General features: G+C 41.7%; 2 protein-coding genes across 2 annotated transcripts; one reads left to right on the forward strand and one right to left on the reverse strand.

The window, feature by feature from the left end:
* Positions 1-8,936: 8,936 nt before the first annotated feature.
* Positions 8,937-10,958, forward strand: LOC121750629 (4,5-DOPA dioxygenase extradiol-like). Its single transcript, XM_042145204.1, has 3 exons — positions 8,937-9,281; positions 10,061-10,431; positions 10,525-10,958. Exons 1-3 carry the CDS (start codon positions 9,087-9,089, stop codon positions 10,715-10,717), a joined length of 759 nt encoding a protein of 252 aa, XP_042001138.1. The 5' UTR covers positions 8,937-9,086; the 3' UTR covers positions 10,718-10,958.
* Positions 10,959-11,019: 61 nt separating this feature from the next.
* LOC121750628 (lysine-specific demethylase JMJ706-like) lies at positions 11,020-15,048 on the reverse strand. Its single transcript, XM_042145203.1, has 10 exons — positions 14,849-15,048; positions 14,382-14,538; positions 14,085-14,304; positions 13,554-13,607; positions 13,396-13,475; positions 13,043-13,320; positions 12,560-12,913; positions 12,333-12,473; positions 12,134-12,219; positions 11,020-12,020 (listed from the first exon to the last, which is right to left on the reverse strand). Exons 1-10 carry the CDS (start codon positions 14,931-14,933, stop codon positions 11,817-11,819), a joined length of 1,659 nt encoding a protein of 552 aa, XP_042001137.1. The 5' UTR covers positions 14,934-15,048; the 3' UTR covers positions 11,020-11,816.
* Between the last annotated feature and the right edge of the window lie 12,633 nt (positions 15,049-27,681).

Here is a 27,681-nt window from a genome sequence, read left to right on the forward strand (position 1 = left end):
TGATCTCTAGAGAACTTCTTTAGAACTTAACCCTATCTATCTGATCTAGGTTCTATTTATACATTGAACCAAGATCGTGGCATGCAGCACCATTTACTAGGTAGTGGATGTCGTGGAGATCGTGGCGATCTTGCATGGGTCCACTATCCTGCATGAGTTAATGACTGCTTGACACCACTAAATAGATCGTGGGTGTAGTGGAGGTGGAAATCCTGCATGAGTCCACTATCTCCTAGTTCGGTCGAATACTGAGACCGAACTGCTGAATTATTGCCGAGCAGCTTTTGCCGATCTGAGAGTAGAGCTTGATGCTGACCTGAGAGCAGAGTTTGATTGGTTGGCTTTTACCGAGCTGTAGGCTGGGGCCGAACTCTTTGGTTGTGCCGAACTGATACTCTTTCTTGGGCTTTAGGCTGATGGGCTTTACTGCTGTTGGGCTTGTTTAGTACGTACTCCATCACTACCCCCCCCCGGAAAGCGAAGTGAATCACTTCGGCGAAGCGAGTCACTTCGGCATTCTGGATAAAGGTACGGGGTAAGTTGATGTTTGTCCTCGGTCTTATGAAGTAAACTCTTCTTTGACCGGACTTGGTTTGTGTCCTAATTTGGCGAGTTTTATCGCTCGGATCGGACTTTCCGTTGTCCTAATTTGGGGATCGGACTTTCCCTTGTCCTAATTCGGCGAGTTTTATCGCGTGGATCGGACTTTCCCTTGTCCTAATTCAGGCAAGTTTTATCGCGTGAATCGGACTTTTGTTGCAGTTCGTTTCAGACGAAGTGCTTGATTCTTAAGCTGAATTGTGGTCTTATATCCTCTTTAGAAGCTTGGACTTCACAATCGTTGGCTTATTGCAGTTCGTTTCAGACGAACTGCTTGTTTAAGCTGAATTGTGGTCTTGTATCCTCTTCAGAAGCTTTGACTCACAATCGTTGGCTTGTATATGTTCTAAGAAGGGGATCAGCCTTCGAAGAACAAGATACCTCAGTAACATTTGTAAGAGACGACACGCACAGAGACAGACAAAACACACAGACAAAACGCACAGAGACAAACAAAACACACAGACAAAACGCACAGACAAACAAAGACCAAGCAAACCAAATAAAGCACATTGACCGAACAGGACTCAAGACTGACTGACCGGACTGTCTCTTACAAATGGAACTTCTTGAGGTTGGAAATGTGCCATGTTCGGGGTACCTGTTCTCCTGACATGTGAGCCAATTTGTAAGACCCTTTGCCGAGGACTTCTGACACCCGATACGGACCTTCCCATGTGGGTTCGAGCTTGCCCAGCTTTTCTGCTCGGCTTACTTCGTTGTTTCTCAAGACGAGATCTCCCACTTGAAATTGCAGCTTCTTCACCCTTTGGTTGTAATACCGGGCTACTTGCTCCTTGTACTTGGCTGCTTTTATGCATGCCAATTCTCTTCTTTCTTCGGCAAGATCTAGCTCGGCTCTCAGTCCGTCGTCATTCATTTCTGCTGAGAAATTTAGAGTTCGGGGACTGGGTATGCCGATCTCCACCGGAATCACGGCTTCAGTGCCGTACACAAGACTGTACGGAGTTTCACCGTTGGAGGTTGTGGGTGTAGTTCGGTAGGACCATAGGACTTGAGGGAGATTTTCTACCCATTGTCCTTTGGCTTGTTCTAACCGAGCTTTTAACCCTTTCACCAGGATACGATTTGTTACCTCCGTTTGTCCGTTTGCTTGTGGATGAGAGACCGAAGTGAACCGCTGTTGAATATTCAGCTCTTGGCACCAATTCTTGAACGTCTTGTCGGTGAACTGAGTCCCGTTATCCGAGATGAGGATGTGGGGTATGCCAAATCGGCACACTATGTTCTTCCAGACGAAATCCAATGCCTTCGAGCTCGTTATCGTAGCTAATGGTTCAGCTTCCACCCACTTCGTAAAGTAGTCCACGGCAACGATTAGGAATTTTATTTGCCGAGGAGCTTGTGGTAGTGGTCCTACTATGTCTATACCCCATTGCATAAAAGGCCAAGGGCTTTGCATAGTGGATAGATCGGTCTGCGGCATCCTTGGGATATTTGCATGGATTTGGCACTTCGGGCATGTCTTGACGAGCTGCACTGCTTCTTGTACCAAGGTTGGCCAATAATATCCCCATCTTAGAACTTTTTTAGCTAAAGCTCTAGCTCCGATGTGGCTGCCGCACGATCCTTCATGAACTTCTCTGAGGATGTAGTCCGTCTCTTCTGGCCCTATACATCGTAATAACGGCTGAAGGTAGAACTTTCTGTATAAGACTCCTCCATGAAGTTCGTACCGAAGTGCTCGGCATGTGATTTTCTGAGCTTCTCTCTTATCCTCGGGCAGTTGTCCTTGATCTAGATACTGTAAGATCGGTGTCATCCAGTTCGGCGAGCTGGTTACTGAATGTACCTCAGCTTCATCAATGCTTCGATGCATCAATTCCTCCACCTTTGAGCTTGGACATGCGGCTAACTTACTTAAAGTATCTGCTCGGCTGTTTTCTGCTCTGGGAATGCGGATTATCCGAAAATAAGAGAAACTTCGGCTAATGCTTTGCGCTTTGTCTAAATATTTCCTCATCCTCTCATCACGGGCTTCACTTGTACCCAACATGTGATTCACTATGACTTGTGAATCACAATGGATTTTGAGAGACTTGATACATAGACTTTGTGCTAGCTGGAGTCCGGCAAGGAGGGCTTCGTATTCGGCTTCGTTATTAGTGGTTGGGAATGAGAACCGAAGTGAATAGGTTACCTCGTGTCCATCGGGAGCGATAAGCAGAATACCAGCTCCACTTCCCGTTTTATTCGAAGCTCCATCTACGAATCCGCTCCAGCAGTCCGGCGGATCTTCTTCGGATTCCAAGGGCTGTGCTAGTTCGGCATTGGCAGAATTTTTCTGTTCGGCAATGACAGGGATTGCTTGATCGAACTTGGCCTCTGCAAGAAAATCTGCCAAGACTTGTCCCTTGATGGTTTTCCGAGGTAGGTACTCGATTGAGTGTTCTCCCAGCTCTATGGCCCATTTGGCGATTCTGCCTGATGCTTCTGGCTTGGTCAAAACTTGCCGAAGAGGCAGATCGGTTAAGACACATACCTTGTGAGCATAGAAGTATGGCCGCAGTCTCCTTGCTGCATTTACTAACGCCAGAGCAATTTTTTCCAGAGGTTGATACCTTGTTTCTGGACCTCTTAATGCTCGGCTTGTAAAGTAGATGGGAAACTGCTTTAGGCCTTCTTCTCGTACAAGCACCGCGCTAATGGTTTGATCGGATGCCGCTAAGTATAAGAAAATCACTTCGGCATCTGTTGGAGCAGAGAGAATTGGAAGCTCGGCTAAATAACTTTTGAGCTCGTCAAAAGCCTTTTTCTGCTCGGCTCCCCACTCAAACTTTGGTGCCTTTTTTAACACTTTGAAGAACGGCAGTTGCTTTTTCGGCTGCTTGGGAAAGGAATCTATTCAATGCGGCTAGACATCCAGTTAGTCTTTGCACATCGTGTATGGACTTCGGCATCGCCATGTTCTGAATAACTTGAACTTTTGAGGGATTTGCCTTGAGTCCGTCCTTTGAAACCCAACAACCCAGAAATTTTCCCGAATCTACCAAAAAGGTACATTTTTGGGGGTTGAGTTTGAGGTTGGCTTTTCGGAGCACGTCGAGAGTGGATTTGAGGTTGTCTTCGTACTCCGAAGTGCTTTTGCTTTTGACAACTATGTCGTCGACATACACTTCAACCTGTTTTCCGATTAGGTGCTGAAAAAGCTTGTCTACCATCCTTTGATAAGTGGCTCCGGCATTCTTTAAACCGAATGGCATCTTTTTATAAGCGAAAATGCCGAAATCGGTAATGAAAGCTGTTTTCGGAGCGTCACTCTCATCCATCAACACTTGGTGATATCCTTTGTATAAATCAAGAAAACAGAAAATTTCGAAGCCGATCAAAGCTTCTACTTTTTTATCTATATTCGGAAGGGGATAGCAATCTTTAGGACAGTGCTTGTTTAGATCGGTAAAATCTATGCACATCCGCCATCCTCCTTTTTTCTTGATCATCACAGGATTGGCCACCCAAGAAGGATATTTCACCTCGAATAGTACATCCGCTTTTAGTAATTGGCGGACTTCGTCATGGATGACTTGGCTTCTTTCTGCCGCAAAGAGTCTTTGCTTCTGTTTTACTGGCCGGATTGAAGGATCAATATTTAACCGATGAGTGATTACCTCGGGGGGCACTCCGGTCATGTCCAACGGAGACCATGCAAAGACATCTTTGTACTCCTTGAGGAGCTGAATGGTCTTTTCCCGGAGTAGAGGCGTTCATGCGAAGCCGATCTTGACCGTTCTGGATGGATCATCTTCGTATAACTGAACGGTCATTGAGTTCGGCTCTGAAGTGACTTCGGTCATCTCGCTTGCCTCTGACTCCGGTTGCTGTGATTGCTATGCTTGATGGTGCCGAACTGATTGCTCGGCACTTTTAAGCGCAATCTGCAGACATTCTTTTGCTCTCTTTTGATCACCTCGGATGACCGCTATCCCACCTTTAGTGGGGATCTTGATGGTGAGGTGATAAGTAGAGCAAACGGCCCGAACTGTGTTGAGCCAGTCTCTCCCCAGGATGATGTTGTACGGGGACCGAGCTTTCACCACAAAGAACTCGATCATCGTATTGGAGCTTGTAGGCGCTTTTCCCACCGTGATCGGAAGGCTGATAATACCTTCAGGGCGGGTGTCCTCCTGGGCGAAACTTTTCAGAGGAAGTGGAGCCGGACTGAGCCGAGCTGGATCCACTTCCATTTTATCGAAACATTCTTTAAAAAGAATGCTGACTGACGCTCCTGTATCCACAAATACTCTGTGGATCAGTTTGTTTGCCACTCCGGCTTGAATGACAATAGCGTCTTGGTGAGGAGAGATGGCTGGGACGGGATCGGCATCTGAAAATGTAATCACTTCGTCTTTCTTCAGCCTTTTATGTGTTGGCTCCTCTTGATTGGAACCTCTGCGTTCTGCTTTTAGGGACGACTTAGTCTTCCCGGCAGGGAGAGCATCAATAGTCTGGATTACTCCATCATATTGCGGCTCGTCGTCGTCTTCGGGATCCTCATGCCTTTTCGAATCCTGAGGATTGCAGTTCGCACCTCTCTGCCTTTTGTTCTTTTTCGGCTGCTTGCTTTGGTATTTTTTTAACGTTCCTGTTTTCACAAGAACATCAATACCTGCAGCCAAATTTCGGCACTCCTCGGTATCGTGACCGTGGGCTTGATGGAAGGAGCAATATTGATCCTGAGGTCGCCGCGCGGCTGATTTCGTCATCCGCTTTGGTTTTTCGAACATATCAGAATGTAGTTCGAAAATTTCCGCTCTTGACTTGTTTAATGGTACGAACTGAGCGGGCGGCTTCTCAGGATTGAGACGTGGCCCCAATCTGCCTTGTACCGGTGCCCTTTGAATTCTTTCAAAAGGAGTTCGGCGAGGAAGCACCTGGCCGCTTTGATCGGGCTTCTTTTTCTCTTCTCGGGATGAGCTGTCTAAAGACCGTTTTCGACGGTCTGCCTCATCCGCACGGGAAAACTGGTCCGCAATGTCCCACATTTCTTGAGCTGTTTGCGGACCGCACTCCACGAGCTTTCTGTAGAGAGCTCCGGGCAGGATTCCATTTTGGAATGCCGAAATGACAAGTAGATCGTTGAGATCGTCTACTTGTAGGCATTCCTTGTGGAATCTCGTCATGAAGTCGCTGATCTTTTCGTCGCGACCTTGACGTATAGAAAGCAGCTGAGCCGAAGTGATCCGGGCTTCCGCTTTCTGAAAGAACCTCCTGTGGAAAGCATCCATTAGATCTCGGTAAGATCTAATGCTGCCTTGGGGGAGGCTATCGAACCACCTTCTCGCGTTCCCGATAAGCAGCTCGGGGAACAGCTTGCACATATGGACCTCATTGAGACCCTGGTTCGCCATGTTATACTGATAGCGTCCCAGGAAGTCATGAGGATCCACTAGCCCGTCATAAGTCATTGACGGTGTCCGGTAGTTCCGCGGCAAAGGAGTTCGGGTGATATCGTCCGAGAACGGAGTCTTTAATGCTCCGTACATGGCGAACCCGACATCTCTTCGGTACGGAGGAGATGGAGTTCTCCTGTGGTTCCGGTACCGAGGAGGAACAGAAACATGTCGGGGTTGAGGATTCTTTCTCCTGGAAGACACGTCACTACTGCGGTAGTGACTTTCATGTCTGGATGAGGAGGGAGAATCCGCCGTTGTCTTCTCCGGCTGTTGGCTCTTCTGCAGGAAGGTTAAGAACTCCTCCTGCTTCTCGGCCAAGAACAGCTTGACAGCTTCATTTAAATCGGGCTGCTGGGAAGACTCGGTGCGATCTCTCCTGGAGTGGCTTGTTCCTTCTTCGTGAGAACCGGAGGTAGATGTCTCCCGAGGCCGTTTTTCAGACCTGCGAGCTGGACTAGCTTCCTCACGGTTATCACGAACGGTATTATGGGTGTTATGTGATCTGGTATGCATTTTTTTTTTTTTGGGGTGGAAAAAGGGTCAAAAATTCGCTTTATCACAAATTTGGTTCTCTGTTTCCCACAGACGGCGCCAGTGATGAATCCGCGAATTTCTGATGTTAGTAAATGCTGGTAGAGAATAAAGACTACGACACAAAGAATTTACGTGGTTCGATTTACTGAGGTAAATCTACGTCCACGGGAAGAAAAGAGGGCAGAGTTGTATTGCTTGATCTGTTTTCTACAGCTTACAATACAGACTTGCTATTTGATATTTGATCTCTAGAGAACTTCTTTAGAACTTAACCCTATCTATCTGATCTAGGTTCTATTTATACATTGAACCAAGATCGTGGCATGCAGCACCATTTACTAGGTAGTGGATGTCGTGGAGATCGTGGCGATCTTGCATGGGTCCACTATCCTGCATGAGTTAATGACTGCTTGACACCACTAAATAGATCGTGGGTGTAGTGGAGGTGGAAATCCTGCATGAGTCCACTATCTCCTAGTTCGGTCGAATACTGAGACCGAACTGCTGAATTATTGCCGAGCAGCTTTTGCCGATCTGAGAGTAGAGCTTGATGCTGACCTGAGAGCAGAGTTTGATTGGTTGGCTTTTACCGAGCTGTAGGCTGGGGCCGAACTCTTTGGTTGTGCCGAACTGATACTCTTTCTTGGGCTTTAGGCTGATGGGCTTTACTGCTGTTGGGCTTGTTTAGTACGTACTCCATCAACCACCCTTTCGATTCATCTAATGTTTTAACGCCATTTTCCTACATTCTTATTTTAGTACTCCACAAACTTGCCTACAAACTCCAGTCAAAATTCCCAACTTTTAAACTGTTAAAAAACTGTCAAACACCTTAATACACAATGATGATGGAGCATAAAATAATTATTCCACAAATTAATTGACCACACTATACATGAAACTGTCGGTTATTAAAGATAGAAATTCATTTATAAAATATAGTTTAATCAAATTATACTTTTTAATCTAAAATAGCATTCATACACAAATCAACATCTTTTTGTAATACGTATTAAAAATGACAATATTTCAAGGTTAAGAGTTTTATGGTCTAAGGATTTAGGATAGAAAGTATAAATTGCGATCGTTTCTCTTATGATTGAAACTCAATGTCATTTTAGAAAGCATTAACTATATTAGTTAAGTATAATGTTGAATGCATGTATGAGGTTATTTGTTTAAATAGACTAAATTCTAATCTTAATATAGGTCAAATGTATGTACATTGAATTTGAATCCGGTAATCTTTATTACAATATGTATATGTACATTGAAATAATTTTTAAACTTACTATAATATTTTTGTTCTATATAATATGCTCATTTATCAATACTATCATTATATAATAAAATTACTCTTCACAATTTTTTCACATAAATTATACTAAATTCATAATTTTGTACATCACAACTTTATTTTAATAAAAGTTACTATTTTGATCAAATGTAGTAATATTGTACAGTATATGTTTATTATTAAACACATTTATAATTTTAGACCCATATAAGGGTATTGTTTAATATTCAAAAAATATTTTATAATTTGATATAAATAATATGTGTCGTGTAGCACGGGTGTAATACTAGTATAGAATAAAGTAGGAGTGATAATAAAGTACTCCCTCCGTTCCACAGTAATAAAGGCATTTCATTTTGAGCATTCATTTTGAAAAAATGATAATAAATAGTTAAAGTAGAGAAAAGTAAAGTAAGATAGAGAATAATGTAGGGAAGAGTATTATCTACCATATTCTCTATCTTACTTTATTATTTCTCTACTTTAACTATTTATTATCATTTTTCCAAAACGAGTGTTCAAAATGAAATGCCTCTATTACTATAGAACGGAGGGAGTATAGAAAAGGAGAATACTATGAAATAAGACAAAATTAAATATTTTATTTTTAACAAATGATGAAAATCAATCATTCATGGTGACTGGTAAAAAAAATCAATGACTTGCGTGAAAAGGGTGTACTGCTTGACATATAGAAATTTCCTTTTTTCTCTTAATATTTCATCCATCTTTTAAAAATAGAAATTACTTGTATTTCTTTTTTGATCCTTCATCAAAAATAGAAATTTTTTGTTTTAGAAAATTTCTTTCTAGGTGGAACCCATTTTCAATTAACACACTATTTTTTCTATATTTTTCTTATTTTACCAATTTTTCTTACTCCATCTACATATTTAAATTAAAAGATAAAATCAAAACTTAAGTAGTTTCAAGCGATGTATGCATTATATTTTAAATTCCAAAATAGGATTTTAATTGACAATATGAAAATTTAAAATAACTAGTCATAACTGATTTTTTATTATTATTTTTCTTTATAAATACTATAAAATATTTATGATCCGAGTAAACCAATTTTTTATTCATCTAGGTAGTTGGAGTTGCAGCAAGTGATTGAAGTTGGCATGATTGGACGCAGCAAACAATCACATTATTGGCTACAGAACTGAAGCAGAGGAGAGAGACTTTGATGGCGGCGGCGTTAATTAAGCGAAACATTTTTCATCTCCCACGGATCGACGATGCTGTCCGTGGACGACGCTATTCCCGCGCGCCACTTCCTCAAATCATTTGTTCGCACATCGTTGACCCACAAGCCCGCTTCCATTCTCATGGTTTCAGCCCACTGGGAAACCCCCCAACCCGCCGTCAGCGCCATCGCCGGCCCCTCCGATACCATCCACGACTTCTACAACTTCCCCAAGCCCTTGTACCAGGTTAGATACCTCCGATTTATTTGAACTCAAAATTTCTGCTACATTTTTGTTCAATTCTTCGTTCAATTGATATCGCTGCAATCCGTGATCAACCAATTCGTCAGTGATTTGATGGATCGGATATTGTTATTCATGATAGTAATCCGGTTCAAGATCATCGAATTTATCATCTCTAGGGGATTAAATCCCTAGTTAGTGCGAAGTAAAAAAACTGGGACGGAATAGAGTACTTGAGTAATCGAACGTAAAGAGACACAGATTTACGTGGTTTGTGTTGGCTACGGGCCAGAATGGCCCTCCGTTCCTTGTTAACAGAAGCATTTCTTTTCGGCATGCAGTTGAATAATAGTGTGTTAAATGGACAGTGAATAAAGTAAGAGATATGAAGAAAAAATAAAGTAAAAGAGGGAATTACTTTTTGACAAAAATAGAAATAACTCAATTAACTTGAAACTTATAGAGTTTTGTGTCCTACTTTTATAAAAATAGGCACACGAGAACGGGCTAGGCCCAATATGACAATTAGGGCCCAATACAGCAACATAGTATACCGTCGGGCATCCCGTTTGGCTAGCGGCAAACAATGTAGATTCAAGGCATACTACCAAACCCAATGAGATTATGGAAGTAAATATTCTTGCATTTATTGCTACTATTCGTTCTAGTTCGTACCGCCTTTCTACTTATCATTTACGTAAAAGCAGTCAGTCAAAATGATTAATTTGATTGAACTTTCAAATGAATTTACTCAATGTGTTTAAATATGGAGTAATTGACAGCTCAAGTATCCAGCACCGGGAGCACCGGAGCTGGCGAATAAGGTGAAGAAATTGCTGGAGGCGGGTGGATTCGAGCATGTGGTCGAGGATAAGAAGCGCGGGCTGGACCATGGGGCATGGGTCCCACTAATGCTCATGTATCCAGATGCTCATATTCCTGTGTGTCAGCTTTCTGTCCAAACACATATGGACGCAACTCATCATTTTAACTTGGGGAGGGCTGTGGCCCCCCTCAAGAAAGAGGGAGTCCTCATAGTTGGTTCTGGTTCTGCCACACATAATTTGAGGACTTTGATTGACCCCAGTGACTCTGTTGCCTCATGGGCTGCTGAGTTTAACAATTGGCTTCGGGACTCCCTCCTCGCCGGAAGGTATGCACGGATCGATCATCAATTGTTTTCTTGTTTCTACCCTTTGAGATAATGGGTTAGTGATTGGGTTGCATTTTTGGTTGTTCATGACAGATATGAAGAGGTGAACCAGTATCTGGAGAAGGCTCCGTTCGCGAAACAAGCACATCCACGGCCCGAACATTTGTATCCTTTACATGTAGCTATGGGTGCAGCTGGTGTGAATGCAAAAGCCGAGCTCATCCATGATAGCTGGACCAGTTACACTCTCTCCTATGCCTCCTACAAGTTCTATGAGTCAACCTAAACAGACAACACATCTTCTTCTTTTATGGATGCAATGCAAACTGTTTCAATGCTTATATAAGAATTGTTTTCCATGTGCTCTTTGGTATGAAATGGAGCACCTACCTAAAATTAAGAGGACTCTACATATTTCAGTTTTAGGTATGAAATGTAGTACAAGTAGATGATGTTTGTGGTTGATGGTTGTTTGTAATGTTAGCTCCTGTCAATATTAATGGGAATATAATGTTAGAAGAATGTTATTAGGAGAGTAAAATAGTAGCAATGCAACAAAAATGGCACATCAAAAGATCAAATTTTATTTGTGTAAGCGATATGGCCAGTGTCTACAAAAAATAATGTGGTGATAGTCAATCAGTGATCAACCCTTCCTATCAATGGGAAGCAGCAGGAGAGGCATTAATGAGTCGTTGCCGGGAATTTACCCGTTGCATCGTCCTCACAAAAATCATTCAACCGTCAAATACCAACACAAGAGAACTAATCTAATATCTCTACTCACTGCGTGTGCTATTATTCTCCAGCCAAAGACTGGAAAACACACCCCGGCTCGAGAACCCCCAATGAATTGTTTACCCTGCATATCGCCCCATTTTGAGGCCTGCACAAAAAATATGATGATGCCTTTACTCTAAACTTGGTTAAATTTGTTCGCTGCTCCCCACCGTGGATCTTGTAAATTTCCCATGTTGTTAGATTCCCAATCGAGGCAAATGTTGTTAAAAATGTCAGCTTGTTGAAGTTAATCAGTGGCAGATCAGCTTCAGCACTCTGATAAATATTTTAGTTCAACTGCTCCTTGTGCCCGAAAACTGATGGTCCTCCGACTTTAAAGCGCCTGGGCCGTATCTCAATCTGCCGAGGTTCCCTCCTGACATTCCCCACCTCATTCTCATGCCTTTCATCTCTCTCAAATTCTCCATGCTTACTTACAACTTCGTTTCCTGTTCTCTTAAACTTGATTGAGATAGGAATGGCTCTTGCCTTCAGCGGTTTGTCCCTCGACAAACCAACTAAGGCTTCTTTTGATTCGGCAGAATTACAATTACTATCAGCAGTAGAACACCACTCATATGATGGCTCTTGCCTTACAATTACAATTACAATTCAGAATTACAAATTTCTGAATCTGAATCATCACTTTCTTCAGTAATGGTACTTCTGGTAGCCAGACAGTGACTGATTTTGCTATGGGAACCAATATATTCACTACATGAGGCTTTTGAGACTTCCGAGCTATTTCCAACAATATGTCTGGACAACAGCTGAGACATTTGATTCTTCATGTTGGGCACCTTGTGTTCCTATGATGCCAACAAAAATTCATAGCCATCCATGTAAGTTGACTTCTTGAAGACAGTCTATATACCACGCGCGACTGTGTGGAACAAACACCTTAAACGAGAATGAATCTTACATCGGTGTTACAGTGAGGATTTTCAGTTGACATTAGTGACGATGAACCAAAACCAGAATCATAATAACAATATGAAGTTTGAGTCCCTGTTGATCCATTGGCATCACAAAAGGGATGATTAGGAACTTGGGAGGTTTCATGAGGAATTTCGCAGTAAGGTATATAACTATCATGGGAGATAGCAAAACAAAGTCCTCACTCTTTCTACAACATTGTTCAACCTCAAGTGACATACTCTCCTCCTGTTCAAACTGCCTCGCTGTGCCTTCCATATCCAAGATATCTTCTCTCACAGACAGTGTTAGAATACCTCCACAATTCAAATCAATCGATTTGATATCTGATGTGAAACCAAAAAAATTTCATCATTATCATATAACAATCTCGGTGAGGATTAGTTAACTATTAACATGGAGTCTGTCATACCATGGCGAAGGCACAAAGGATGCAAGTAACACCGGCAATTGAGATATGCTACGTAACAATCACGTTTGCATAGACTGCAAATAATTGTTCCATGGGAAAAAGAAGAGACATCAATGCATTCATTCAATTGCATCACACACCAACGAGCACGATGCTGACATATCAAATCTTGATATGTATATTCTGGGTCTTCAAGTTCCACACTAGCACCAAGTAGCATTGCTTCTTTGCATAGGAGCTCCTCTTGAGGAAGGAGAGGAGTTCTGTTAAGCAAAGCATAGCGCCGGCTAGCTATTGTTCCCAACGGAAACCAATCACCAACAGCAAAGTTGACAGCTTCACCACAATTGAAACCTGAAAGCCCCAAGATCAAATATACTTCACTGATTAGAAAGAACAGGAGACGACATTATCAAAAGGGTACCAAGTTCCAGAGAAAAACTGTATACCACAAGTTCTTAGAGGAGAAAATTCAAGACATACCATGACTGAATCCGGCATGATATGCCCTGGGGAAAGTTATAACATATTCACCAGGCTTCTGCACAGCTTTATAAACAGGAATATCATGCTCTAGCAAAACTTTGGGTGGAAACAATGCCGTCTTGCCTAAAAGGACTTCAAAAGCTCCATCCTCACCCTCAGATGAAAATATTTCTTGAGTATAAACATGCTCCCTGACAACCTTTTCAAAATCAAGAGCTGCGGGACCAGGAATGCCATACCAAGTTTTTGCTGCTCCACAGTGATGATAATTGATGCTGCATATGCAAAAAAGCATCAGCTTAGACCTGAAGGAACCAAAACGGTTGTATATCAAGTCGGAGAGTGCCTGCCTGTATAAGTAATGATCTTCCACGTGCCATGCAAACATGCTAAAAAGCATTCCAATGTAAAGCATCGGTTCAGTGACTCCCTTGGATAGACCAAACATAAATTTAGAACATTCCTTAACTCACATAACATACAGTGTCAATAAAAGGATTCAATTTACCGGAATAGAAGTTTCTAGAAGACGCAGTATGGATTTTGGCAACCGTGAGAGTTTCTGAAATCAAATAATAATAAATATCCTGAACAAGCTTAAGAAAAGCTAGATATGACAGAAAGGAGGAAGTGGTGGAAGAGAATGGTTATGAAGTTCTGTAAGAAAATGATGAATGGTAATTCATGGAGAATATTTTTCTGACACTAGAAAGAGCTTTGAAAGGAATGGATATGGAAGAAACTCAAGCTCACGAATATCATGACCTGTACATGGGAAAGTAGCAATAAAAAAGAAGGCATGCAATTATCTCAAATATGAAGAACTTCCAATAAGGAAAAGTGGCGATGTATTAGAATAAAGCCATAAAGATCATATATCAGGGTTTCATGGACTACAAAATCATGCGACTCAGAATATGTAAGTCCCTCAGAAGTACATATTTTTTATTCCATTTGCTTAGTAGAAGTGTAGAACTGAGATTCCAAGAGTATCAGATAAAAACATAATTAAGGGAATTTTGTTCGGTGGAGTCGAGACCTTCAAGTTCCATCTGCTTTTTCCAAGCGGATCACTGGGAGAAGATGAAAATGCACTACCATCAATATCACATGCATATTCAACACTTTCGATCTTTCCACAAGCTATCTCATGCCAAAATTCTTTTTCCATGAATGAGGGAGGAAGGCATCCAGCACTATAATATCTACGAGAAAAACTCTTGTTCGCCATTTTCTCGAAGTAACGAAATGTATAGTTTCTGAAAAAGCACACTCGTATCAAAAGCTTTAACTAAGTAAGAGTATCATATCTCATATTAAGAAATCAAGTATTCACCTTCCACTCATGAAAAAAGTGACCTTGTCAACGCTGTCCCATTCAGCCAAACGAAGAGGCTGCACCCTAGTAGTAAATTTGGAACCAGCTTTCTCTTTCATAAGAACTACACCAGCAGGAACAGAAGCACTCACAGGAGATACAAGCTTGCAGAAACCTGAAGATGAAGCAAAATTTAGTAGTTTTCCATCCAAGAATCTATAATGCCAAACTCTTATAAACAACGATTAATGATAAAGTAAATGGAGGAAGAAATGTAACACTAAAACACTGGAGTAGGACAAAAAGTATCATCATTTAATAGGTCAAACAATATCCGCTCAGTTATGTAATAACCAAACCTAGAAAACTTGAGTAGAACTCAAGCAGTGTGAAATGATATGGTAAAACCTATTTATCAACAAGAAAAGGTATAGTGATCGAAACAGAAAATATTTGCATGAACCAAGAATGCAAAATTAGCCTACCATATTTTGAGGCTTCTGGAGCTATCATTTGCAAATAAACTAAAGGATCCTGGAATTCCTCCACACTTGAGTGTAAACCGGACATTCCAGAATTTTCTCAGTCCATTCAAAGTCAGGTGTATCAAACTTTGCAACTTTGCGCTTAGAAAATTCAGCTCTTTCATTTAAATTGCTGCCAATATTTGAGGACATAAAGGAGTTTCTATGCATTCTCACACCACATGGTGTGGGTCTTAAAGCTTCCCCACCACTCCTATGCGTCATGTTAGTCAAACAGGATGAATCATCTTCCCTTTCTATTTTCATCTGATCTAGCCTTTTACACTTCAAAAAATCCAGTTTAGATTCTCTTAACACACAAACCCTTCCTTCCACCTGCCAAATAAAGCAATAAAAATAAGATGTATGCATGTACTCATACCTTAGGCTAGATTGAAACAAAATCATCTTTACAACTACAATCTAATAGGCAGTGCACATCATCAAAAATACCTATTTCCATAAATTTGATAAGCAAATCCACAAAAGGGTAACCTGTTTTCATCATCTCACTTTCTTTTGTTTCCTTTATTGGAAAAACTCAAAAATAATTTCGGGTATCATATCATGGCTCTATCCTTCTTACAAACAACAAAGTTCAAGTAAAATATGAGCGCAATAATCATTCAATAAATTCATTGAAAGAGAGCAGTGAGCCTCCGCCACCTATCTCATCAGGCAAAACTACAAACTAATTGTTTCCTTGCCTTATGTAACACATTATAAGCAGTGTGATATGTGATCAAAATCCCAAATTATAGTCCTGACTGAAAACAGAGTGGCAAAAACAATATATGCATATACAATATACATACATATATCTCTCCGCATAGGCAACGACAACAAAAAAAAACAATAAAAAAATAATGAACACATCAATTGAATGACAGTTGCGAATATCTCATCAATCAGGAGCATGATCATAAGAATGCTTAAGGTCCAAACGATCAAAATCAGCCACATGAACTACAGAAATTGAAAACGGAAAATAAGAGAAATGATGAGGCACGATTTAATAGACTACAATTACAAATACTACTTACCATCTCATAGCGGAAAACTTCCGGAAAATCGGGTTTCTAAGTGAGTTTGCCACTAAAATAACGAAAATGTATTCATTTTCTTATCTATTCCATATATGGGAAAAACGCCAATGAAATTGGCATGTCTATAAGTAAAAACGCCAATGGTATTGGCGTTTCTATAAGTAAAGACGCCAACAGAGTTGGCGTTTTGCAATAGCGTCGTATTTTACTCGTATTTTCTCCAAATACAGTTAAGTTATAACACGCCAACTTTGTTGGCGTGTTTAATAGTTATACATGCCTATGGAATTGGCGTGTTTATGTTAAAAAACGCCTATGGAATTGGCGTGTTTAACATAAACACGCCAACCTGGTCAGCGTGTTTCTGTTGAACCATTTTCCCCAGATCTCCCCCAAAATCGCGAACCCTAAACACTTTCCCTCCCCAAAACGCCAAAACCCTTCCCAAGGAGGAAAAATGCGAAAACCCTTCCCTTGCTCGGGTCGACCCGGTGGTGGATTTAAACGTGTAGATTTCGATTTTGGCTCATTCTTCCAAACATTAGTCCTCCCAATCGGTTAGTATATCTAATTTTTGACTCATTCTTCCAAACATTAGTCTACCAATATTTGATGGATTGTTATGATAGTATATATTGTAGTGTAATTTATATAATTATTTGATAGATTGTTATGGTATTATATATTGTAGTGTAATTAATAGAAATATTTTGACCAATTGTTATGGTATTATATGTTGTAGTATATCTAATTTTTTACCAATATTTGATAGGTTGTTATGATAGTATATATTGTAGTGTACTTAATATACATATTTTTTTACCAATATTTGTGTTTTACATTAATGCAGATAGTATGACGTGGTGTGTCAATTTATATTGGAGTGGAAAGATAATTCCCGGACCAGTTATTTCATATGATCCTCCTTTTGCAAAAGGATTCATTATGTTGGACTACGATAAGCTTGTGGAAACAATTTGTGAAAGGATAAGGATAAGCATATTTGAAAACAAAGTTCAAATAGTATGGAAACGTCATATATTCTATGTATCTTCAGTCACGTTTATAGGTATTCTACTAGAAGAAGTATGCATGCCACTAATGTTTAGTGAGAGTATGACTACAGGAGGTCAAATTGAATTGTATGTTGAGTATTCAGCAATTACTCAACAACATAGTCATCATCTCATAAGTTATGATGTTGGTACGTCTACGAGAGGCCAAGAACCATGTTTCGATACAACACAAGATTGATGTTGGAGGCGTGCATTTAGGGGACAGTGACAATTGTGATGTGGTTGAGGCCATAATTGGTCGTGATAAAGCCGGCTTTCTTGATCCACAATCACCTTATGATTCTGAAGATGTTGACCCGGATAGTACAGACTCAGATGGTGCTTCGTCGGATGATGACTAATTTGTTGCTTCAAGACCATCCATTCCGGTTGGAGAAACATCAGTTGAAGAAAGAGTGGTTGGAGAAACAGCAGTTGGAGGAAGAGCAGTACGAGGAAGAGTAGTTCCACAGTTCCCACAGCCTGGTATGAACTATTTTCGCACCTTACCAGGTCCATATGATAGTTTTGATCCAAAAAACTTTGAGTCTGCTGATCCCAATGTGCATTATTGGAGTGAAAAAGATCCGAGCAATGTCGGTTTGCATAGTAAATTTAAAACGAATTTGGAATTGAAATCAGCTGTGACTTTTTGGCATTTGGAAAAAATCCAACAATATACAGAACGTAGCAAGCTATCGTAGAAAAAATTGGTCATAATTAATCCAACTATAAGACGCCAATTGGACTGGCGTCGCAAGACGCCACCTAGATTGGTGTCTTTTATAAAAACGTCAATCACTATGGCGAGTCATTATAGAATGTTATTCTCCGTCATGCAAAAATGGCCGAAATTACCAAACTCAAAAGCGCCAATGAAACTGGCGTTTTTGGCACACACTATATCTCGCCAACGAGACTGGCGTCTTTGGTCAGACTGCTTGCATGAAATTGCAAGCTTCCTTTTTTTCTTCCATATAAATAAGTATAATAAGAGGATGTATCAAATTATCAATATACCTAAGTATAAAAAGAGGATGTATCAAATTATCAATATAACTAAGTATAAAAAGAGGATGTATCAAATTACCAATATAAAGAGTTCAACTCAAATAAAAAACACGAATATCAATTGCATCATCAAATACAAATAGTTGGGGGGGTTTCCGCATAAATAGGCCCCGTATCCCCTTCCCAATTCTGGATGTAGATCTAGGGATCCTAGAGGGAGAAGTATCCTGAACAACAGCGTTCTCTAGATCCACCCCAAAAAAATCATCTCGCACAGACGACCGCGGTGGAGAAGCGTGGGCATCACTGAGGCCAATATTTTCTCCTGTACCACCTGTGTGGCTGACAGAATGTCGGGCTCGAACTGCAGACCTAGGTGGAGGTGGCTCCACAAAATCGTCATCGGAGTCATGTACTAACTGAGATGACGACTCTCCGCAAGCAGTTTTCTTCTTGGTTCGTCGTTTTCCCTTTTGCCTCACAGGGACGTCCATGTCCATTGCAGAGCGCTGTGAAGGACGGTAGTCCATCAGCTCAGCCTCACCGGATATCTGCAGTCCATCTTCAACCATCCTCGAAATGGTTTCCAAAGCCGGATGTTCTGACATATCTTGGCCACTTAGAAAGTGGTGTATGTTGTGAAGCGTCTCCACCTATAATTTTCAAAGTTAATTACATATCCTAATATGAATTTAAATAATTAATATTTTTTGCAATTTACCGCGAAATTATGAGAAGATGTCGTTTCGTGGAAGCCCTCTTCAGCATACACGCCCGGTTTGGTTAAATACACCACAGTTATTTGGCGAAACCAATCCATATATTCATCGGTTGCAACAGGCTCCATAGTGTACTCCACATCAGTGTACACCAAGTCATGCCTATTGTCCCACTCCTGGATATGATGGGCGTGGTAATCAACCCAATTCCAGCCAGATTTTCCACGACGATCCTGTTTCGTAAAATCAGAATCGTGGAACCGGTTGAGGAGCCGGATATACGGTTGGACAATCCTAAATTGTCGCAACACTCGTTGTGGCAGGTGTGGCTCAACCAGATTCCAGCATATAAGAGTTGTTATCGACGTCCATATAGGACAACCGGCAACACAACATTCCGGCAAGGTCCGCTGGAGATAATGCCTCCAAATAAACTACATGTGAAACAAATTTATTCAAAATAATTTCAATCAAAAACAACAAACAAAAAACATTTCATAGGTATATGAATTACCTGTTTGGCGTTTATCATAGAGAACTGATCGCGAAAAATTTTCAATACAATGCCCGGGTGCTTTTACATATGACGTCGGACCATTCCATCTAAAAAATGTAAATTTTGTGCGAATAACACGGAAATTAATGAACATTAAGCTTAAAAAATTAATTAGTGAACAACTTACGCGCTTGCACATGGTGTATATTCTATATGCACGGGATTTAGCATCCTCGGTCTGATATTTGGGATTCTCTCCCAAGCCCACAACTGTAACAAAGTTAAAGCTCCCCCGACATCGGTCCTCTTAGCAACGACAGCTTCACACAAATTGTAGTACAAGCAAGCAAGCGTCGCACCACCCCAGCTATAGGTAGAACATCGTTCTACATCCATGAAAAATTGCAGGTAGAAGAACGGAATTTTATTTCCGGAGGCGTTCGGGATCATCAGACCACCAAGTAATAGCAGACAATAGGTACGAGCCCGCTGAACATATATGTAGTGCTCGTGCCCATCATTAAGCTCAATCCTCAATTGATTTGATAAGCTTGTCTGCTTCGAAACCATTTCTTTCAACTCAGATGAGTCTGGTATAAATCCTAGAAAATCCAAATACACGTCCTTCCAATATCCCACATCCTTCGGGGGGAGGTAACCAGTCACAGCATCTCCGTCGACTTTGAGGCCCCATAAGACCTCAACGTCTTCCAGTGTCACAGTCGCTTCACCGACTGGAAAGTGAAACGTGTGAGTCTCTGGCCTCCAACGTTCAATCAATGCGGTGATGAGATGGTGGTCAATGTCCTTTGGTTTACCACACCTCAATATACTGCCGAACCACATCTGGTCCACTATTTCCAAAACACGGTGATGTATGGGAACATCCCAAATTATTCCTTTATATCGTCAGCAGCGGACGTCTTCTGATGGAATTCCTGCCCATATGTTATTAGAGACGTGTTGTCTCTGAAAATACAATACAGAAGGATCCGCGGGACCACATGCAAGCCGGCGACGAGAAGTTGAAGATGATGCCATAATTTACCTACACAACATTCATAATCCAAATTAAACAATAACCAAACCTGAACCATTTCAATAATTAGATACAATTTAATCTAATATCACAAAATGGAACACCAAAATCAAATAATTCACAATACACAAATTCACCTACACAACCTAACAATTTCAATTTGCCCAATTTCAATTTGCCCAACCTAACAATTTCAATTTCAATTTCAACTTAACAATATACACAAAATTAACAATTCAAACTAAACAATATATATCAACCAAAACCCACATAAACCAAATCAATTTGCCCAATTTTTAAGCTATAACAACCCTAGGGTTTAGGTTTATAATCAAATTTATACACAAATTCACTTAAACCCAAACAATCCAACATAATAATCAACAATAACGTCATTCAAACAATCCAAAATGCACAATATTTCAACTCAATTCAAAACCCATTACAAACCCTAGCTAACTATCCAATAATTACTCTAATAATGTAAAAGATAAGCCTACTAACCGAAAAAAATATACAAATTTGGGGAAGAATAGCACCGATTGATGAATGTAGGGCGAAATCACGGAGAGGAGAGCGAATTCGCGACGAGAAGGCTCTGCTCTGGATAAAATCACGAAGTGTGTGTGTGGTGTGAGTTTTTCGTGATTTGGGGGAGGCTTGTCTGCTATATCATTCTGTATAAACACGACGCTCGAGTTGGCATTTTTCAATTGTAAAACGCCATCCATGCTGGCGTCTTTTATGTAAACACGCCATTCCCTACGTCGTTTCTTACATAAAAACACGCCAATCCAAAAGGCATTTTCAGATTATACACGCCAACCAAATTGGCGTGTTTTGACTTAACAGTATTTGGAGAAAATACGACGGCATTGTAAAACGCCAACTCCGTTGGCGTCTTTACTTATAGACACGCCAGTTTCGTTGGCGTTTTTCCCATATATGAAATAGATAAGAAAATGGGTATATTTTCGTTATTTTAGTGGCAAACTCACCTAGAAACCGATTTTCCCGGAAAACTTCAGTATTAGACTCCGCCTTGTCCAAATTTTAGCCGGAAATAGAAAAATCTGAGCAAAAGTCGACTGAAAATTCCCCAGGCAACGATTCAGGGCCAAACAAACAATGAAAACTCGACTACACCTCCCACATTCTCCCTTAACCGAGTCAAACTCAGATCCGAGCATTTCCACCCACCGAGTTACCCAGCCAGCGAAACAGGCGTTGGCGCCTTGCGAGACGGAGTCCGAGTCAGAATACACGACGACACTGTTTCGCCGGCGAGAGGGCAATTTTCCGGCGGGTGTAGAGACAAGCAAGCACAATCGCATTTTGTAAGCATAGAGAGGGGAACAGTGGATGGAATCTTGACAAAAGTGGGTTTTGGAAACCGTATCAGTTTGGGTGGGATTCCCAAAAACACCTCTTGCCACGTCATACGGACTTCCCATTGCACTTCCACATTATAAGGACTTCCCACTGCACGCGGACATCCCCAAGGACTTCACGAAGGACTTCCCACAAATAAAAAAACCACAAATTCACAAATTAAACAATTTTCAGAATTAAATAATTTACGGAATTAAAATTTCGACACAAATAGGGAAAAAATTCCATTAAATAAAAAAGTCCAAAAAGTACATTTCACCAAATAAAAAAAAACATTTCAATAATTAAAAACTACATCAACGACGACCCCTCCGCTGCCATACTTCTTCAATAATATCGTTTTGGAGCCGAACATGGGCTTGTCTTTGGCGCATGTCGGCAAATGCACGAACTCGATCGACATCATCATGGGGTATCCCCATGCGTACATTGCTAGTGGCCACGCCATGGCTTGGACTCGCAGCACCAGCATCATCATTGGTCCAATCAGTTAGTGCTGGACCTTCATCTTCGACAATCATGTTGTGCATGATAATACATGCGTACATGATGTCGGCGATGCAGTCAACATACCACAGCCGTGTTGGACCCTTCACTACCGCCCATCGAGCCTATAGCGCACCAAATGCCCGCTCCACATCTTTGTGCGCTGCCTCCTGGCGACCAGCAAAATATATCTTATTTTCATCTGCTGGGCATCTGATCATCTTCACAAAGACAGGCCACATAGGGTATATCTCATCTGCCAAATAATAGCCCATATTGTGCTGGTTGTCATTGGCGACGAAGTTGACGGCCGGACCAACGTCCATGCACTGCTCGTTAAAAAGGGGCGATGACTAGAGGACGTTGATGTTGTTGTTAGACCCGACTACTCCAAAATAGGCATGTCAAATCCTCAGCCAGTAGTCAGCTACCGCTTTAAGGATCATTGTGGGATTCTTGGCCTTGAAACCAGTAGTGTACATCTCTTTCCAGGCAGGGGGGCAGTTCTTCCATTCCCAGTGCATACAATCTATGCTGCCTAACATCCCCGAAACCCGTGCTGATTCCAGTGCATATCCAGCAGAGCTTGACAATCTTCGGGGGTAGGCCTCCGAAGATACCTATCCCCGAATATCTCCCTAACGCCCTGACAAAAATACTTCAGGCAATCGCGGGCAGTCGTCTCGCCGATGTGGAGGTACTCGTCGAACATGTCGGTCGCGCCTCCGTATGCCAGCTGCCTGATTGCGACAGTGTACTTCTGAATCGGCGTGTGGCCGGGTTTACCAGCCGCGTCCTCCCGCACCCTGAAGTACCCGTATCGACGCTCCAAAGCGCCCACGATACGCAGAAAGAGCGGACGATGCATCCTAAACCGTCGCCGGAACAGGTTCTCCCCAAACCGTGGCTCCGGCGCAAAGTAATCCTCATACAACCGAGCGTGGGCAGCGAGGTGGCCCCGGGGTATTATAGTTCGACGATGGATGGGTCGAAGTACCGCTGGCGCCAAGGCCGCTTGTTCCTCCCTCTCCGCTGATTCCCGCACACGTGCATGAATCAGACGCATCATGTGTTCATAATGCCCACCACTACCACTACCACTACCAGTCATTCCGGATATATAAAAGAAATGTAGAGAGAGATACTCGTTCATACAAGTGGTGCAAATGAAATGAAGTTCAACGGGACGTATTTATAGAAATTTAAGAAAAAACATTTAATGCAATAAACGGGAATTCCGCGCTGACGTCCGTGGGTGTCAACGTAATGGCGGACGTCCGCGCGGCGTCAAGACGGAATTCCGCGTAAACACCGCAGAACTGCGGTGTCCTCGGCGGAATTCCGTATCCGTGCATACCATGCACAATGGCGGACGTCCGCTGTGAAATTCCAGCACGCCGGTCGGAATTCCGTCAGGCCGGGCGCCATTGCTGATGCTATAAGAGTATCCATAATAAGGAGGACACTTTCTCAGCCACTTCTGATTTGTCCACATCTAAAAAAAATCCCCCTAGCAATAGTGGACACTTTATTTTTGTCACATTTCACTTTATTTTAATTTTTGTATATTTTAATTCAATGAAGATTAAAATTATCGGACTATATATAATTAGAAAAAAATGGCTAATTAAATAAATTAAAATTGAAAACTAAATTTTCGTCGTATTAAAATAAGGGGAAAATTATAGAACGAAAATTTCATCTATGGAAAATCATACATGTTCTTCACGCTGCGCCCCGTCCCCTACGTGCCCAGACCTCTTCAATCAAATCGGCCTGGAGTTGAGTATGTATTGTGCTCCTGCGCATATCAATGAAACGTTGGAGCAGATATTCATTACTACGTGGTACACCCATCTGTATCGGCGCGGAGGCAACACCGTGACTTGTTCTTGCACCATCTTCCGGTGCTCAGCGCTCTGCAGCAAATCCTTCATCTTCTATTATCATATTGTGCAATATGATACATGCTAACATAATATTCGCGACATCATCTTCGTGCCAAACTCGTACCGGGGACCGTATAATGGCCCATCGCGCTTGGAGCACACCAAAAGCTCGCTCAACATCCTTCCTAGCAGCCTCTTGTTTTCGCGCAAAATATTATTTCTTCGCTCCAATCGGTTGGCGAACTGTCTTGACGAATACGGGCCAACGAGGGTATATCCCATTTGCCAAATAGTATCCCATATGGTACTGCGTGCAGTTGGCTACGAATCTGATTTCTGGGCCCTCCCCCGGCGCTCATCATTGAAGAGAGGCGATGTTTGCAGAACGTTGATGTCGTTGTTCGAACCTGCAACACCGAAATACGCATGCCAGATCTGCAAACGGTAGTCAACAACGACTTCCAGAATCATCGAGGGATGTTTGCTTTTGAAACCAGTAGTGAACTGGCCTTTCCACGCCACCGGGCAGTTTTTCCACTCCCAATGCATGCAATCGATGCTGCTTATCATCCCTGGGAAACCGTGCACCGAACCGTGCATATCTAGCTGTCTCTGGCACTCATCAGAGGTTGGCTTTCGTAGGAACTCCGGACCAAAGATTTCCCTTACAAAACTGCCGGAGCACCTCTAGGCTAGTCGTCTCACCCATCTGTAGGTAATCGTTGAACATATTAGCTGGTCCGACATATGCAAGCTGGCTAATTGCAGCGGTGCATTTCTGAAAAGTAGACAGCCCGATCCGGCCAGTGCAATCACTCCGGAGGGTGAAGCACATGTACTGCGCGCGCAAATGTCGTCGCTATATAGGCGAAGAGCTGTTGCGACATTCTGAAACGCCGACGGAAAATCTCTGGTGGACAACAGAGGTTATCGCCAAAGTAGTCTGCCATCAGCCGCTGGTGCGCTCCGGTATGGTCTAGTGGGATTGTCCGACGATGATGAATCGCACGAGGGAGCGCCGCCGCCGCCAATTCCGCCGCCTTCGCCGCATCCTCCTCGCCGGCTTCCCTCTGCACCTCTTGAATAAGAGAATCTCACGCGTCATTCCACAAATCATCCATTTTTTAATAGCAATGGAATCCACAAATTTTAGAGAGACAAAGTAGGAATAAAGAGTTTGAATGATGTGAAAATAATGAGGGGAATGAGTTGTATTTATAGGCAATTAAAATAATTTTTTTTAAAAACGAAAAAAACAAAAAGAATTGTCCACCGCCGCGGCGCAATCGTCGCACAATAGACCGCCGCGCCTATCGCCGCCCCGCCGCGTCCTCGCCGAATACTCAGCGAAGGCCCTTCCGCCCCTCCCATCTGTCCATGCCGCGCCAGACGTTTCCTGCACAATAGGCAGTCGTGGCTGCGGCGACTCCGGGGCGGCCGGGGCGCTGCCCCTATTGTGGATACCCTAAAAGAGAATAGGAAATGATAATTTAATATACTTTCTCTGTAATTCGACACAGTTGAATTGACTAAACAAAAATTAATTATGATTAATTCTGTAATTTTATTTTTACTAGAGAAAGAGAGAAAAAGAAGTGGTGGTTGTTAGTTGGTTCCCGGAGGTGAACACGACGATGGGATTCCCCATTATACCCCTTAACAGGATGGATATTTACCAGTGTAATGAGGGAAAGAGATCTTTTCCGTAGGGGCTAAAATGGAATGACGATATTGGTAAAGAGTTTGTTGGGAGGTAATAGTGTCGTGGGGTGAGGAACAGGTAATGAGTATAGGGACGCAGTATCCTCAGCCGTTGGATTTTTCATATCAACGGTCAGAAAATAATACAACAAATAAGGAACGGAGAAACGGAAATGTGGACTAGAGTTTACGCATTTGATACATAATGAATCTTTCTTGACAGCATTCCACTAAATTACGTCTAAATCCTATTTCTGGGGCTGTCAAAATAATATTATTGGATTTCGTTTTCTTTCCTTATCTTTTCTTGAAATCAAAATAATACTATATATCTTTAGAGCATCCACAATAGCGGACGAACGCAATGCCCTAGCCACCGGCTAGCGGCTCGGGTGTGGCGTTCGTCCACTATTGGATGTGGCTAACAGGATGGACGAGAGGGGGGGAGGACAAGCGGTTGGGCGTCGGTGGTGGCGGTTAGCTGATCGCTCGTCCGCTATTGTGGGGCCTCGAGCGGCGAGCGATCGGCTAACCGCATTATTTATTTATTTATTTCAACTCTATATATACGCTCGTTGCACTTTATTTCATTCACACCCCTTGTTTTAATGAGTTTCTCTTCCTCCTCTCTAAAATGTAATTTGTTTGAATCGTTGTTTTTACTATACTTTTTTTAATTGTACTATGTAAATTTTTTATATTTTATGAAATTATTATTGCACTTTCTCTATATTCGTGTCCAATTTTTATATTTGTGAATTTGTTTGCTTGGCCAGGGCGTCGGCTAGTCCTAGTGCTAGCCTATTACTAGTCTATGGAAAGTCCATATGATGTGGCAGGCTATGAGAAGTTCTAGTGATGTGGCATGAAGTGTTTTTGGCTTAGTCCTTGTGCTAGCTTATTGGATAGTCTGTGATGTTGTGGATGTTCTTATATCACAAATACTCATGTCCAACTTTCCTTCGAAGAAAAATGAGTTGGAAAAAGAGATTGGAAGACGTGAGAAATGAAGTTAAAATATGATGTATTAATAGAGTGGAAAATAGAAGAAAAATATAAATAAAAATTAGAAAATTATAGTACGGACTACAGTCCGGATGGCCGAAATGATAACTATAGGCCGGACTAGGGGTGGCACGGTACGATATACCGCACCGAGAATGTCATACCGCATACTATACCACAAATTGTGGTATGAGAAAATGTCATACCTATACCTTACCGAATTTTTTGGTATGATTATTTCCGATACCGTTACCATATCGTCTATGCAGTATACCATACCGTATTGCGGTATACCGTACTTTTACGTTATACCGAAATAAGGTATGGCATACCAAGTACGGTATACCAAAATAAGGTATGACATACCGTTATACCGTTTCATACTAAAAAAATTCTATTATAGCCAAATATTTAAAATAAAATTTCACCTATTTAAATAATGTCCAAAACATTAAAAGTACACCACAATTAAATCTATACAGTGGACTTGATTTGCATCTCTACGTGAGTGTGTTTGGGGTTGGAGGCGGCTGAACCAAAATATGAAATTAGGGTTAGGGATTTAACATATTAACTATTTTTTATATAAATTTTAGATACAACATATATATCGAAATTTTGTCAATGCGGTATATTGCGGTATAGGAAAATATATACCTTTACCGTACCGAAATCTATCGGTAAGGTATTATACCATACCGCAAATTCGGTATTTTCAGTATTTTTTCAGTACGATAAATGCGGTATTTCAATATATTTAGCCAGCCCTAGGCCGGATAGCCCTATAGTCCACGAACAAAGTTAAGGGCAAGGGCATGAGACGCGTCATCATCAGCCCACCCACAATGACAGATGATGAGGCAGGGCAGACAATGCATAGAACGGGCTATCGTCTGCCTCATTGTGGATGACCTTAGTAGTAATTTTGCAGCTTTAAAAAAACCATTTTTTACGA

Source organism: Salvia splendens, chromosome 10 (genome assembly GCF_004379255.2).
Source record: "Salvia splendens isolate huo1 chromosome 10, SspV2, whole genome shotgun sequence".
In the NCBI taxonomy this organism is placed as follows: domain Eukaryota; kingdom Viridiplantae; phylum Streptophyta; class Magnoliopsida; order Lamiales; family Lamiaceae; genus Salvia; species Salvia splendens.

What these genes read in the sequence shown, in the direction of transcription:
- LOC121750628 (XM_042145203.1), bottom strand. Translation starts at nt 14,933, where the DNA reads ATGTCCGGTTTACACTCAAGTGTGGAGGAATTCCAGGATCCTTTAGTT. An exon ending in TCCAGAAGCCTCAAAATATG is followed by an intron (nt 14,539 to 14,848) that starts GTAGGCTAATTT and finishes CTTCATCTTCAG; the next exon opens with GTTTCTGCAAGCTTGTATCT. An exon ending in AAAGCAGATGGAACTTGAAG is followed by an intron (nt 13,608 to 14,084) that starts GTCTCGACTCCA and finishes ATTTGATTTCAG; the next exon opens with AAACTCTCACGGTTGCCAAA.
- LOC121750629 (XM_042145204.1), top strand. Translation starts at nt 9,087, where the DNA reads ATGCTGTCCGTGGACGACGCTATTCCCGCGCGCCACTTCCTCAAATCA. An exon ending in TCCCCAAGCCCTTGTACCAG is followed by an intron (nt 9,282 to 10,060) that starts GTTAGATACCTC and finishes AGTAATTGACAG; the next exon opens with CTCAAGTATCCAGCACCGGG. An exon ending in GACTCCCTCCTCGCCGGAAG is followed by an intron (nt 10,432 to 10,524) that starts GTATGCACGGAT and finishes TGTTCATGACAG; the next exon opens with ATATGAAGAGGTGAACCAGT.